The sequence below is a fragment of the Schistocerca nitens genome, chromosome 9, assembly GCF_023898315.1.
Source record: "Schistocerca nitens isolate TAMUIC-IGC-003100 chromosome 9, iqSchNite1.1, whole genome shotgun sequence".
In the NCBI taxonomy this organism is placed as follows: domain Eukaryota; kingdom Metazoa; phylum Arthropoda; class Insecta; order Orthoptera; family Acrididae; genus Schistocerca; species Schistocerca nitens.
In genome coordinates this window covers 246,126,198-246,142,676 of record NC_064622.1, presented here as the reverse complement: position 1 = coordinate 246,142,676, position 16,479 = coordinate 246,126,198, and the positions used below count along the sequence as shown (strand labels likewise).

Genomic DNA, 16,479 nt, shown 5'->3' with positions numbered 1-16,479 from the left:
CATGTAACAGAAAGCATGTAATTTTGCTAGAAAAAGAGCCAGAGCTCGAACGCTAGTGAATACTTTTGTCACGTGTATCTATGCACTGAACTTTCTTTACATTTATTTATTCAATGTTTTAAACAAAAGACCTCCTGTCCCCTTTAAAGTATCTGCCACTGCCTCAAGTACACTTCTTTAATGTTTTATTTCATTATTCAAATTTTTTTTTTTTTTTTTTTTTTTAATTTGTCTTCTATGATGGCCTACAGCGTCTCCAGGTGCTTCCACCCACATCCGCCCAACTTCCACCCATTTCACCTCAGCAATGTCAGTGAAACATTTATTTCTTGTGTCTCTTTATTCTGGGAAATAAAGTGGGGGGGGGGGGGGGTTATTTAAGAGGAGGAATGAGACACAGAGATCTTTCCATTTTTGGTCAAAAAATGGCAAGACAAAGTTTGTGAGGTGGGGCTGTATTGATGTGGAAAATCATTCGTCCAACTGCCACAAACCGGGCTACTTTCACCACAAATTATTTCGCAGTGTTTTCGAAAAATCCACGTAGAAAGTCTGGTTAAATGACTGACCCTGTGAACAAAAACTGAATGGACGACTCTCCTCACATCTTAAAAATTAATCAGCATTGTTTTGATGTTAGACTTCCTCAACGAGCTTTTTTGCAGTGTGAGAAACTTGAAATCTGCCTGTGGCTTGATTGTTGCTTTGTTCAGATTGTAACTGCAACACCACAATTTGCCAACTGTGATGACTTTGTGAAAAAATTGGGATAATTTTGGAACACACTTTTTTTTTCCCCAGAGCACAGCGTGCTTTCAAGCTATGTTGTAGTTTAAAGATTTTTGATAACTTTATTGGAAATGTAAGTAACTTTTTCCTTTTGTTGCTAATTCTCTCTAAGGAATATGTGGTAACAAGTATAATAAAAGTTACACTCCATACGCGTGAGACAGCATGCACTACCTAATATGTTTGAAAATATCAAGCATGTGATTACTCTGGGGCACATACCTCAGATTCTTTTGGTGATAGGAAGGTATGGTCATGTGTTTTGGATAGCTCTTGGACTGGGGCCATTTGTATACCCAACAGAAGGATTGTCTTAGTGCACTTTCCTCTGCTTGTGGGAATGAGTGATGAGCTGCATGCCAAAAATTTTGGGAACATTTTTAAAGGCGCTGAGGAAGGAGGAATGAGGCAGCTGGTACCCCACTTTTCAGTTCATGTTGGTATTGGTTAAAAAGTGACAGTCGCCTTTTTGTGCTACGATAAGGAACATTTTCCTACTGATGACATACAGAACAACATGTACCCTTAGATGGTGTGCAGATAAACTTAGCAGAACATTAACATATGTCAAGAGTCACTTCACTGAATGCTGAATAGCATAGGAGCGCTATTCATGAAATAGGTGAAGGCTCCTTTCTTCACCTCGTGCTTGACCACAGATTTTCTTTAGACAAGTGGAGGAAAGAGGAAATCAGTTGTTTGTATTTGATGTGGTGTACAGTGGGCCTTAAGAGGCTTATGGAGGCACAATTAGTTCGTGGGCGGGTCGTCATACCAAAATGGAGCCGTGGATTCAAAGACTGCTACACCAAGCAAATGGCTGAAATTTTCATGATAAACTTCTAAGAGCCCGATCTGAAACAACCTTGAAACTTTTCTCGATATTTGTATCCATAACATGGCTGTTATAGGTGGTGGTTGGAGGGTGCATAGAGCAAGTTTCCCAGTGGGGACGGTCACAGGGGTAGGGGCCATAGGGTAGGCAGATGGGTGCAAAAAGAGCATTGGGTCTGACGAGAATATTGCAGAGATTCGGAGGGTGACAGAAAGCTATTCTAGGTGTGGTGCGCAAAATTTCAGACAGAATTGATCTCATTTCAGGGCATGATTTTAAGAAGCCATGGCCCTGTCGAAGTAGCTGATTAACACATTCCGGACCAGAGTAATTCTAATTTTTTCCAACATTTTTCTTTGTGTTTCTTCCATTTTTCTGTCTTTTCCATCCTTTGTTTATATATTTATTTATTCATAGTAATTATTATTATTATCTTCTTTCCTTTCTCAGACCTTAGGTCTGGTTATAAATGGAAAGTGACGCGGACCTTGATCAAGCGTGACTTCCTTTTAACTGTACGGTATATGTTATATTGCATTTCGGAATTTTCGGGTAGTTGAACATGTATCAATAATTACAGATTTCTGTAGTTGTATATATAAGTTTGGATGTAGCTGTATTGCGTTGATGTACTGGTGGATATTGTTTGGTATGACTCCTGTAGTTGATAGTATAATTGATACAATGTCAACTTTATCCTGATGCCACATGTCCTTGACTTCCTCAGCCAGTTGGATGTATTTTTCAATTTTTTCTCCTGTTTTCTTCTGTATATTTGTTCTATTGGGTATGGATATTTCGATTAGTTGTGTTAATTTCTTCTTTTTATTGGGTAGTATGATGTCAGGTTTGTTATGTGGTGTTGTTTTATCTGTTATAATGGCTCTGTTCCAGTATAATTTGTATTCATCATTCTCCAGTACATTTTGTGGTGCTACTTGTATGTGGGAACGTGTTGTTGTATTAGTTTATGTTGTATGGCAAGTTGTTGATGTACTATTTTTGCTACATTGTCATGTCTTCTGGGGTATTCTGTATTTGCTAGTATTGTACATCCACTTGTGATGTGATCTACTGTTTCTATTTGTTGTTTGCAAAGTCTGCATTTATCTGTTGTGGTATTGGGATCTTTAATCATATGCTTGCTGTAATATCTGGTGTTTATTGTTTGATCCTGTATTGCAATCATGAATCCTTCCGTCTCACTGTATACATTGCCTTTTCTTAGCCATGTGTTGGATGCATCTTGATCGATGTGTGGCTGTGTTAGATGATACGGGTGCTTGCCATGTAGTGTTTTGTTTTTCCAATTTACTTTCTTCGTATCTGTTGATGTTATGTGATCCAAAGGGTTGTAGAAGTGGTTATGAAATTGCAGTGGTGTAGCTGATGTATTTATATGAGTGATTGCTTTGTGTATTTTGCTAGTTTCTGCTCATTCTATAAAGAATTTTCTTAAATTCTACCTGTCCATAATGTAGGTTTTTTATGTCGATAAATCCCCTTCCTCTTTCCTTTCTGCTTAATGTGAATCTTTCTGTTGCTGAATGTATGTTATGTATTCTATATTTGTGGCATTGTGATCGTGTAAGTGTATTGAGTACTTCTAGGTCTGTGTTACTCCATTTCACTGCTCCAAATGAGTAGGTCAATATTGGTATAGCATAAGTATTTATAGCTTTTGCCTTGTTTCTTGCTGTCAATTCTGTTTTCCGTATTTTTGTTAGTCTTTGTCTATATTTTTCTTTTAGTTCTTCTTTAATATTTGTATTATCTATTCTCATTTTTTGTCTGTATCCTAGATATTTATAGGAATCTGTTTTTTCCATCGCTTCTATGCAGTCGCTGTGGTTATCCAATATGTAATCTTCTTGTTTAGTGTTTTTTTCCCTTGACTATGCTATTTTTCTTACATTTGTCTGTTCCAAAAGCTGTATTTATATCATTGCTGAATACTTCTGTTATCTTTAGTAATTGGTTGAGTTGTTGATTTGTTGCTGCCAGTAGTTTTAGATCATCCATGTATAGCAAATGTGTGATTTTGTGTTGGTATGTTCCAGTAATATTGTATCCATAATTCCAATCCCAAAGAAAGCAGGTGTTGACAGATGTGAAAATTACCGAACTGTCAGTTTAATAAGTCACAGCTGCAAAATACTAACGCGAATTCTTTACAGACGAATGGAAAAACTGGTAGAAGCGAACCTCGGGGAAGATCAGTTTGGATTCCGTAGAAATGTTGGAACACGTGAGGCAATACTAACCTTACGACGTATCGTAGAGGAAAGATTAAGAAAAGGCAAACCTACATTTCTAGCATTTGTAGACTTAGAGAAAGCTTTTGACAATGTTAACTGGAATACTCTCTTTCAAATTCTGAAGGTGGCAGGGGTAAAATACAGGGAGCGAAAGGCTATTTACAATTTGTACAGAAACCAGATGGCAGTTATAAGAGTTGAGGGACATGAAAGGGAAGCAGTTGTTGGGAAGGGAGTAAGACAGGGTTGTAGCCTCTCCCCGATGTTATTCAATCTGTATATTGAGCAAGCAGTAAAGGAAACAAAAGAAAAATTCGGAGTAGGTATTAAAATTCATGGAGAAGTAAAAACTTTGAGGTTCGCCGATGACATTGTAATTCTGTCAGAGACAGCAAAGGACTTGGAAGAGCAGTTGAACGGAATGGACAGTGTCTTGAAAGGAGGATATAAGATGAACATCAACAAAAGCAAAACGAGGATAATGGACTGTAGTCAAATTAAATCGGGTGATGCTGAGGAGATTAGATTAGGAAATGAGACACTTAAAGTAGTAAAGGAGTTTTGCTATTTAGGGAGTAAAATAACTGAAGATGGTCGAAGCAGAGAGGATATAAAATGTAGGCTGGCAATGGCAAGGAAATCGTTTCTGAAGAAGAGAAATTTGTTAACATCGAGTATAGATTTAAGTGTCCGGAAGTCGTTTCTGAAAGTATTTGTATGGAGTGTAGCCATGTATGGAAGTGAAACATGGACGATAACCAGTTTGGACAAGAAGAGAATAGAAGCTTTCGAAATGTGGTGCTACAGAAGAATGCTGAAGATGAAGGTGGGTAGATCACGTAACTAATGAGGAGGTATTGAATAGGATTGGGGAGAAGAGAAGTTTGTGGCACAACTTGACTAGAAGAAGGGATCGGTTGGTAGGACATGTTTTGAGGCATCAAGGGATCACAAATTTAGCGTTGGAGGGCAGCGTGGAGGGTAAAAATCGTAGAAGGAGACCAAGAGATGAATACACTAAGCAGATTCAGAAGGATGTAGGTTGCAGTAGGTACTGGGAGATGAAGAAGCTTGCACAGGATAGAGTAGCATGGAGAGCTGCATCAAACCAGTCTCAGGACTGAAGACCACAACAACAACAACAATTTGTATTATTTAGCATGTTGGATAGTGGGTTCAGTGTAAGGCAGAACCAGAAAGGACTTAATGAGTCCCCTTGGTATATTCCACACTTAATCTGGATTGGCTGTGATGTGATATTATTTGAATTTGTTTGGATATTAAGTTTGGTTTTCCAATTTTTCATTACTATGTTTAGGAACTGTATCAATTTAGGATCTACTTTGTATATTTCCAGTATTTGTAGTAGCCATGAGTGGGGTACACTATCAAAAGCTTTTTGGTAATCAATGTATGCGTAGTGTAGCGACCTTTGTTTAGTTTTAGCTTGATATTTCATCTCTGCATCTATTATCAGTTGCTCTTTATATCCTCGTGCTCCTTTGCAACAGCCTTTTTGTTCTTCATTTATAATTTTGTTCTGTGTTGTATGTGTCATTAATTTCTGTGTAATGACTGAAGTTAATATTTTGTATATTGTTGGTAGGCATGTTATGGGGCGATATTTAGCTGGGTTTGCTGTGTCTGCTTGATCTTTAGGTTTCAGATAAGTTATTCCTTGTGTAAGTGTATCAGGGAATGTGTATGGGTCTGCAATGTAACTGTTAAATAATTTGGTTAGATGTGAATGTGTTGAGGTGAACTTCTTTAGCCATAAATTTGCTATTTTATCTTTTCCAGGGGCTTTCCAATTGTGAGTAGAATTAATTGCTTGGGTGACTTCATGTTGCAATATTATCACTTCAGGCATTTGTGGTATCATCTTGTATGTGTCTGTTTCTGCTTGTATCCACCGTCGTGCATGCCTGTTATGTTGTACCGGGTTTGACCATATGTTGCTCCAGAAGTGTTCCATGTCTGTTATGTTTGGTGGATTGTCTATTTTAATGTGTGTGTTATCTATTGTCTGGTAAAATTTCTTTTGGTTTGTGTTGAATGTTTGGTTTTGTTTCCTTCTATTTTCACTTTTTTTTGTATCTTCTAAGTCATTTGGCCAATGCTTGTAATTTCTGCTTCTTTTCATCTAATTGCTCTATTGCTTCTTGTTGTGAGATTTTACCTAACCTTTTTTTTTCTGACATTTCATTTCTTATAAATTGTGTTAGCTGTCCGATGTATTTTCTCAGTTTTTCTATTCTGATCTGTAGCCTGTGTTGCCATGCTGGTTTTGTGGGTTTCTTCTGTGTGTTGGTTGGTTCTGATCTCTGCCTAGTGTGTATATTTAGTGTAGTGAGTGCTCCTATATAAACCAGTAGTTGTAACTCTTCCATAGTTGTGTTTTCATTCATTTTGTTGTGTATGATTGTGTTGATAGTTTTTATTGTTGTTTCGACTTGTGGGTTATTTGGCGGTATATGCAAGAATGGTCTAATGTCTGTATTCGTTGTTCTGTTAAAAATTTTAATACTGGGTATTTGGTAATAAATGTTGTGTATATTTGTGATCTGTATCCAGTTGTGTTGGTTCCTAAGTTTGTTGCTTGGTAATAACAGAGCATGAGGCGTCGGTTAACTTCATCTGACCATCTCATCCTCTGTCTTTGTTTTCCTTCTAGAGTGGTTGCAGGAAGCATATTATTATTATTATTATTATTATTATTATTATTATTATTATTGCCACTCCCACGATAGCCAACTCTCCAAACTGTCCTGTCTTGCCACGATGAATCCCATCTCATATTACATCCGTTCTCTTCGAAAACATGCCTGTGCATAATCAAAACTAAGGTCCCACATTCTGTTTCTTGAAACCTGCTTGTCCCTTGAAGTTACACCAAAGGGCCTAACATTCAAAGTCCCTGTTTCTGGATGCAATCCTACCTTACACCAGGCTCTTTTCGAATTTCAGGTACAGCAATCTCTTGTTCTTACCTGGCTAATATGTGACCTATAAGCCTCATCATCCAGTTTCCACTCTACTAGACTTCTCTCCTTCTACAATAGCTGCTGTTATCTACCCCTCATGTTTCCTTGACTGATATCATGTGCCAAGTCAACTTCAGACTGCAACAATATGCCAGATGTCACTTCAAAAAGCTATTCCACCTTCTCCTAAACTACCTGAATAGTGGTGTTTCCCTTCTTGTCTCTTTGCAGCTCCCTAAACAGCCACACCATCAACCACCACTCCTCTCTTACAAACTGAGCTTGGGCGAGCTCCTTAACATCTCGCAAGCTTCACCACTGCCTCCCAGACAAAGACAAAGAATAACCCATGTTCACAAGAACCAGTCACTACAGTACAGTGTCCTTAACCTCATCTAAAGCACTCTCCTCTCCTGAATTATATGTATTATCTAAGAGTCTCACTTTCAGTCCTAAACTTGTCTTTGAGCATGCTGCTTTGGCGAAGGACCTACTCTCCTTCACAAGAAATATATATAGGAAATATCACTTTGCAACCCAATCTCAAAATCTTTCCAACAGGAAACCTGACATTGAACCCTGCCTTGAACAGTTCAGAAAACAATCCCAACTTGATCCACCACCACTACCTCATTCATAATCATCCCTTGCAAGCCTTGTAAGAATTCCTCACATCCAGCATTGCTTCACAACCCTTCCTCAGATCCCTACAACATGACCCTAACTTGTCCTCTGCAGAACTCCAGACTCTATGTGCCCTAAAATCTGATGACTCCATAATTATCCTCCCAATAGACAAAGGATCTATTACTATAGTACTTGACCGAAAGGCGTATGTTAGTGCAGGTCTACGTCAGCTGTCTGAGACCTCTACATACAGCGTCTGCCATCAAGATCCCATCCCATCCCTGTGATTCAGACTGAGCTGCAGTCCCTCCTTAAAACCTCAGGCCCCTCACAAGGACTATCACTATCAAGGACTTGTTCGGATGCAGACTTTGCAGCAATACACCACCATTCTCACCTCAGCCTTCACTGCGTGTAATTATCCCATCATCCTAGTTAAAAAGTAGATTCCAGGACCATCACATCCAATTCTGGTACAGCTGATCCCTCCAAAAAACAACTTGGTGACTCAGTATTATCCTGGTCTGGAATGGGTTAATCAGCTACTTTGGCAGGGCCATGCCTTCTTAAAATCATACCCTGAAATGAGATCCATTCTGTCTGAAATTTTGCCCACCACACCTAGAATAGCTTTCCCATCACCCTCTCAATCCCCAAAACATTCTTGTCAGACCCTATGCTCCTTCTGCACCCGTCTCCCTAACCTATGACTCCTACCCTTGTAACCCTCCCCACTGCAAGGCCTGCCCTTTGCTCCCTCCTACCCTATAACAGCCCTGTACGTGGCAAAACATATACTATCAAAGGGAGAGTCACTTGCGAAACGACACAAGTCATATACCAGCTGTTATGTAAATACTGTTTGACCTTCTGCGTCTGCATGACTACCACCAAATTAACTGTTAGGATGAGTGGGCATAGGCAAAAGGTGTATGTTGGCAGCTCGCAGAGCATGCTGTACAACATGACATTCGTGACCTTGGCACCTTTTCCACCACACGTGCCATCTGGATTCTCCCCCCAGAAACCAGTTTCTCAGAACTTTGCAGGTAGGATCTGGCATTACAACATGTCCGTGGTTCTTACCACCCACCTGGTCTTAGTTTACGTTAATTTCTTCTGTCTCAGCATTTCTTCACTGTAACTATTGTTTGCTTCACTCAGTTTTAGTTTCCTAAACCTTTCATTGTCTTTCCAGTCTGTTTTTCACAACCCTCCTCCCACCTCTGTAATGTGAAATGCACTTAGCTTTTGACTCTTATTAACTTGTGTGTGATGTTTAAGCAGTAATCTCTTTCTGCATATTACCCTTTTTCCACCTGTAAGCTCTCAGGTTTTCAGATCTCATCCGATGCAGTCCCCAACATTCAGTCTTTCCTTCTCGTACCGTACGATAAGTCTCCGCTAACCTGCGGTTCTGGGTGAGTTTCCCGAAATATACCCCTTCTACTAGACCTATCCAGTCCTTTCCCTTCACCCCTATTCCTTCACCTTCAACCCTTCTGCCTGAAGGAGGAGCCACTGGCTCCAAAAGCTTGCCAATTACAATTGTCTTCTATGTGTGTGTTCTGCCACCGCTTGGTGAGTAGATTTTTTATCTATGCAATTAAAGAATTCAAATATTTGCTATCTTTACTACCATCTGTGTTTTTGAACCTCTTATATAGATTATTATTGCTAGCAAATGCTAAAGTTATGTTGATACTCTATTATTGTAGAGTTCTAGGCCGACCGCTTCGAAAGTAACAGACACTGTTCAGCTAATCAACGTTCTTGTCTACATGGTGACTAAGGGGTCCTTTGCTGGTACATCTTTGGCTCATCAGTGTTCATATCTATAGTGACTGACAACATCTATCACCGGACATCTCTTGCTTCTCATCTGCCTTGCAACAGCCATGCTTTATTGATACACTCCATGCCACCCATCTTCATGACAACTGATGGCACCATATGCATTCATCTTTGAGTCAATCAAGATTCAAGAACTTTGTTAATTTCACATATTGCCCATAGTGACAGTTGCAGTTCTTATAACTGATGTTCATTGGTTATGTATGTATTCTTAATTATCAGTGTCTGGTCCACCTGTGAAAGCAGCCACGTCATATACCAGCTCTGCTGCACTTGTTACACAGCTTTTTATATTGGTATGAATACCAACCAGCAGTCCACTAGGACCAGTGGCCACTATCAAATTGTGGCAAAGAGCCAAATGGATCAGCGTGTGGTACAAAATGCAGCTGAAAGAAACGTGTTTGATTTCAGTGGCTGCTTCACAAGGCACGCCATCTGGCTCCTCCCGTCCAACACAAGCTTTTCTGAACTGCTCACTTGGGAGTTATCTTTGCAAAATGTTCTCCACTCTCAAAATCATCCCAGCTTCAACCTACAGTAACCTAGTGTCCCCACACCCTCCATCCAACAGTTTCTGCCCCCTTTGTCATGTCACCTCTTCCCAGTCACTTGCCGTTACCCTCATTGTGTGTTGCTCTCTGCCAATTCCACCATTGATGGTTCCTCCTCCTCTGCTCCTCTCATATCCTTGTCCACTCCATTTCCCCACACCCCTCCCTCCCCCACAGCCTCCTCACATTGCACATGGCAGCCTTGTCTGCCACAGTCTAGCCCCTGCATTTTCTGCCAAGCAGCTCTGACTACCATTCCCCGAGCTGTATCCTGTTACCTGTCCCCCCTCGCCACGCTTCCTACTCCAAATTGCTGCCCCATTCAATGCGATACAGTTGCAGTCTGGCTGGATTGACCAGAGGTGTAACAGTCTTTTCGTTGTGGCTGTCTGCTACTCGATGTGTGAACTTCACAGTGAGTTGAAGTCTATCCTTTTGACAATATTGTTGATATTCCAAGATGGACTTTCCATTGTTTGATTATTCTTAATTGTATTTTTACAACTATAACTAATGTTTATAGTAACTAATTTTGATGTATTTTAACCTGCTATACTGTACCGTATTTACTCGAATCTAAGCCGCACTCGAATCTAAGCCGCACCTAAAAAATAAGGCTCGAAATAAAGGAAAAAAAAATTTCCCGAATTTAAGCCGCACCTGAAATTTGAGACTCGAAATTCAAGGAGAGAGAGAAGAGTTTTAGGCAGCACCTCCAAATCGAAACAAAGTTGGTCCATTGTAATATGAGACACAATTTAGGTCGAATGAATGACGATACACCTGCAGTAGTTCGGTTCGAGTCGTAAGCTTAGCAGTTAAGCTTTACCAGGTAGCCATTGCTAGGCGTCAGGCGCTCCGTCCGTATTTATACGGGTACCCTTCCTTTTTCACGTGCTTCGTCTGGTTTGAATCGATTGCATATTTTGCTTTGATCTGATAAGTGCCGTTTTCTTTGTTATAGGTGTTAACGTCACTCTAAGCTGAAAATGCATTACTGTACTGTGTCATGCATTGTTTGTCGCATTCTGATAGTGCGTGTTTACTTCCTGTCGCCGCTTGCAGCATGGCTTGCTTTTGTGCGTGCTACCGCCGCTTACAATTAATAAAAAAAAGAGAGGAATCGTCTCATTAGCGAAACAATGGCATGAGACTGCTATTTGTTGTTACTTACACTGCTGCTTTCTTTGATAATGATCAACAAGAACCAAATAATAGACTGCGTATGTTAGAAGATGTTCTGAACGAGAGTTTAGCGAACATTTTTCTCCGTTTGAAAATCTTTGCGGCCGCTTCTTTAGTACATCAAATTCTGCACAGAAATTAAGAGTCATCTTACATTTAAAAATCTAGTCAGTTGCCGTGCTTCATTTCTGACTGTATCACTATCAGGCATAAGAATAATACGAATATAAACATGACACGATACATATATTCTTCCACGTTTGCTATTGTCTCACTCTAGTTTCGTAGCTTATTAGGCAGACAGGATTTAAATGAGATAGCAGCAAACACGAAAGAATACATGGCAAAATGTTTATATTCGTATTATTCTTATGGTGAAGAGAATACTGTATGTGATTCACATTTCATCAGGTTCCTATTAGCAACCATCTCTTCTCACAGGTAGGAAAAAATTCAGAACGTAGAGTTGGCCATATTGACAAACATCCCAAACAGTCTTGCCAGTCAGATTTTCGTAGCACATTGAAATTCTGCTACATTCGAAGATGAACAATATGGAATTTGTATTTATTTCTTTGGATACAGAGACACGATGTTACCCTGAGCTGTTGGTAGCTGGACCATTCAACCGGTGCCAGGGACCAGTGTCAGTTGGTTCATACCCCTCCACAAACTCTGCTCATTAAACTACAGTCACAGTGACATGGCCAGGCAGTCTCCCCTTTTACCGTTTCGCCCCTCTCCGTAGCGTTGTATAGGGCCAACTCAGGCAGTCCCCATGGATGGACCAGCTCGTGCCTAGCTCCCTTTCCCCACTCTCCAGTGAAACTTGCTGTCCCTCTCCCCTCTGTGTTCTCCTCTCTGCTCGCTTACACTATGTTTGGGGCCAGGTGGCTAGGGCACGTAGACAGTCACTGCCAAATCTGTCCACCCCATCCCAGAAGAATCATCTTTCTGCAAGTTTTTTTTCACAAGCATAAGATATTTTGTAATCTGTAAAGTAAGTTCAATAAAAGTGTTATTGAAGAATGTTATTTAAATGAGCTGTATACACGAAAAATGCTGCATCCAACAAATTAGATGTATCAGTGGAATAAATTAACTACAAATTGTCCAGACTTTAAAAGAAAGTAAAACAAAATCTGTCATGGATTTTATTATGATGTATAATAAATAGCAGATTTTATTTGCACCTATTGAATTATCAACAGGAAATCATTAATAAGATATAAAGAAAAAAAGTGCTATAATTAATTTTTGCACATTCCTTTCCAAGAATTGTGTTTTATTATAATTTTACTTTCTATTTCCTCGCTTTGAGTGCAGCAAACTCATTGATAATATTGTTGAAGTCAAATTTAGCAGCTGTGTCATATTCCAGCAACAAGGTAGCTGAATTTGACAGTCCACTTCACCTACACTTGACTATAAGTAGTTTTTTTATCATCTTTAGTTTGCTGAAAGTACATTGTAATTGTCACAAATATCCTCAAAGTTATTTCAATGTTTGCATAAGCACTCATAAACCATACATAAAACACAGAAAATTCAATGTATCCAAATGGCAATCTGTTTTAGTGCTCTTCATTAGCTCTTTCTACTGGAATTTGAAAGCAGCTGTTTTGTTAATTAGCTCTGGTGTGTCCGTGTTTCTTTTGTATTTGGCTCCATAATCTGCTGTATATGTCTCAAAATAAGATACAGAGCTCTCATTGAATGTGCTGTTCTGGTAAGAGATTAAAGTGAGATGAAATGTTATATGTCAGATCTGTTTCCCATTTCAATTATTATTCTATCAAATATTTTGAAGCAGCGTAACTTTAACAGTTCCTCTCCAGTCCTCAATTGGCTGAAATCGGCAAAAATAGGAATCCTTCCATTGAATAGCATATTATTTGCTTTACTTTATTATTAGCTAAGTATTTCTTGGATTAAGCCTATATTTATAAATTTATAATTATAACATTTATTATTTTTCTAGTGTTTTTTTAAGTAGGAAGACGTAAATGAAGGTTATATAACAAACAATTAAGAGCAGTTCTGATACAAAATTGACTTTATTGTGAGCCCCATCAATGAAAACGAGCACCAGCCACCACTGAGAAAGAAGTATACTGATAAGTAGAAAAACTGAACCATAGCTGACCAGACACAGACCAGGTAGTAGCCAAGTTTGCTATGAACCAGCTAAAAGCCCAATTATGAATGTTCCGTGTACTTCCATTTCTCAAAGAAAGACAGTCTGTGCAAAAGGGATGCCATTAACAACATAGCATTTCACTTTTGCCAGTAGAATTATATGTACCACATGATTGTAGGCATTGGCAAAGTCGTAATGATTGTAGGCATTGGCAAAGTCGTAGAACGTTCCAAGAGGATAACTTTTCTAGGTCACCTCTGTCAGTTCAGAAATTCTTACAGAGGCAAACTGAGAAGCTGTTTGCATGATATACTTAAAAAAAATAGTGTTTTGTACTTTAGTGTGCCTTTTCAAATTTTTTGGTATACTAGTAGTAGTCAGATAAACGTATAGTTCCCTTACATTGCTGCTGCAAAGACTGAGAGAGTGCTGGGAGAGTATCATTGATATTCACCTTCAACTAGCCAGAGAGAGAGAGAGAGAGAGAGAGAGAGAGAGAAGAGTGTGTGTGTGTGTGTGTGTGTGTGTGTGTGTGTGTGTGTGTGTGTGTGTGTGTGTGTGTGTGTGTGTGGGCGCGCGCACGCGCGAGTGCGAGTGCAATGAAACCTATTTGTAGTGATGAATAGTATCTACTTTCAGAAACAGAGATGAATGTGTGATTAGTATACTGTTATAATTTTATTCCTCTAAGGCTGCTCTATTCATTAAAATGACTAATTAATGAACGTTGTCATATTTTAGGATGATGTGCTACATCCTGGTGGTATGGTGGCTACTTTATTAGATCTGCTTGAAGATGAATTGAGTGACACACCAGAAAAGGAGCAAATTTTCGCTCCAAACTCAAAATCAAAGAAACAAAAATATGTGGACCTTCCAAAATCTAAACGCTTTCAACGTATTTTTATGCTTCTGGACTGTATCACTGACGTGTTAGCGAGTGATCTCGGACGATGGATGCAGCAGCACTATCTTTCGGTTAGTGGATGTTTGAAGTTTTGTTGGATTTTTAAGGTTTACACCATTCTTGTTGGCTCATTAAAGTTACACCATTATTTTACTGCATCAACCTAACTTCTTCAAAAGCTCACCATTCATACTCTGTGAGAAACCTGCAATGTATTTGAAGGTAAATGTCAACTTGTCTGTAATAGATCTGTGTAAGACAGTGAAAGTGTGACCGTGGGACAGCCTCAGAAATTTTGATCAAGACATTTGAGGTGGAAAGATTTCCAATGACGACAAGTTGCACAAATAAAGTGCTTCAATAGAAAATCGGCAAGACACCAGAACTATGGAAGACCATTAGCAGAGAAAGAAGAAGAAGAAGACGAAGAAGAAGAAGAATCAATGTTGCCATTCATCAGTGTTGCTAATCTAAAAAAAGTCTTGAAATATTCCGAAGAGGCAGTGTGACAAGATTTATTGACTAGTTTCTGGTTTATAAAATGAAATAAGATTCAGAGGTGACAACATGTTGATAATCAGAATGTGTGAAGTAAATATAAAAACAAGGGATTCTCAAATCGTACAAAGGACGTGTGTGGGTGTGAAGCCACTAATATGAGGAAAGTTGTGGTGTCATTACATGTTAGTCAGGTACCCGATTTAACATAAGGTAATTCAAAGAATAAAACTGTTTTGTCTTTACTTTCGTGATAAACACACTAAACTCTCGCTAATCCAGGCCTCCTGGTAATCTGGCCCACATATAGCCTCAAATCACTCAAGCAGAAATGATGCATACAGTAATGAATTCTAATGTACAACAATGTTGTTGGTTAATCACAACATTAAACAATGCTATACATTTTCAAAATTGTGGCTTTCTTTGTAGTTCAGTATCATGACTTCTAAAATGAAACACATTTTGCTAGATCTCAAGCAGGAATACCATTGCTGCTGAGTACATTGTTGTACTAGCAACTATTTATGACCAGGCTTTTAACAGACAAAACAGACAAAGAGATAATCAAAACCGTACAGGGAAGTTATGAAGAAACTGATGAAGACAAGGACGTGGAAGGAGAGAAGAAGAAAAAGATATCTTGTACTGCTTGTGTTGAAGCTGCAGATATCTTCATGGAGTACGTTATATAAAAATCAGAAACATGTAGTTCTGATGTAATGCTTGTAAAGCTGTAGTGTAATAAAGCATATTGCCATTGTAGATCATTGTGACAACAAAAAATTTGGGACGTGTTTCATAGTGAGTGATACAACTGTTCATATACACACTCAAAGGACTAGGTTTTCCATAAAAATGAATGTCTCTTTGAATTTAATGAAATGTAATCCCTATGTGTTCACACTAAATTTAAGACACTCTCAATAATCCAACACATCAACTAATTTGGCATGCATATTTGCAAGGAATGGCCGAATTAGTGAGAGTCTAGTGTGCTTACTTTTGACTGTTACCTGCAGGAAGAATTTCGTTTCACTTGGATTCAGGTGCATCCAACACATCTCATCTTTGTGGTGTTACTTGACGTACTCCACTTTAATTTTGATGTTGTGCACAGCCAAGGACATGCTACTAATCAGAAGTTCAGTTTGGAATTTGGTGTACATTGATAGAAATTTTAAGTGGGAAAGGAAAATGAATTGAGAGGAAAACACATTTTGGAGATTTCTAAGCCACTCAGTTCAACTAGTTAGGAACTTGTGTTACTACAACTGTTGTGCATAAATAGATCGGCAAGTTAATGTGCTTCGCATGTCTTCATGCAATAATGCCATGTGCAGTTGTGTTCTGGGGTAACACACTTCAAAAAAGAAAAGTTTTGTTGTTCACATGTGAATGTTTTTTGGACATCTAGTTTAGAAGTTGTTCACTTCTTGCGAAAGTTGTTGTGAATATTCCGTTGCAATTCAGAGGGATAAATTATGCCAGTTATTGTAGTATTATAAGATATCATGAAAGTCATTATTGTTCATCAAAATCGACTGTAACTCAGGAAAGAGAGAATAACCACACTACTTAAATCTTGGATTTAGTAAAAAATGTGATTACAGGTAAAATGGTAATGGCAAAGCCCTGAGTGGAATACAAATAATCAAAATGAAAAGTCTCCTAAAAATTGAGAATAGGGTGTCAATTAACACTTTTACTAACACTTAATTTGAAAAGACTTTGAGCAAACTTTTCTGAGGGTTCAATTGAAAAAGGAAACAAAAATCTTCTGAATATCCAACAAAAAGTTAACTTCTTGAAGTTTCCAGGTCCAAAGAATTAAATTTGTTCTTTCCT

General features: G+C 38.7%; 1 protein-coding gene across 4 annotated transcripts in view; it reads left to right on the top strand.

Moving 5' to 3' along the window:
- Positions 1-16,479, top strand: part of LOC126203420 (uncharacterized) — a 501,622-nt gene that overhangs the window by 385,614 nt on the left and 99,529 nt on the right. For all 4 annotated transcript variants that reach the window (XM_049937727.1, XM_049937726.1, XM_049937728.1 and 1 more), the window contains one exon: positions 13,968-14,204. In XM_049937727.1, coding sequence (XP_049793684.1) covers positions 13,968-14,204 — 237 coding nt within the window. The remainder of the gene's footprint in view (positions 1-13,967; positions 14,205-16,479) is intronic.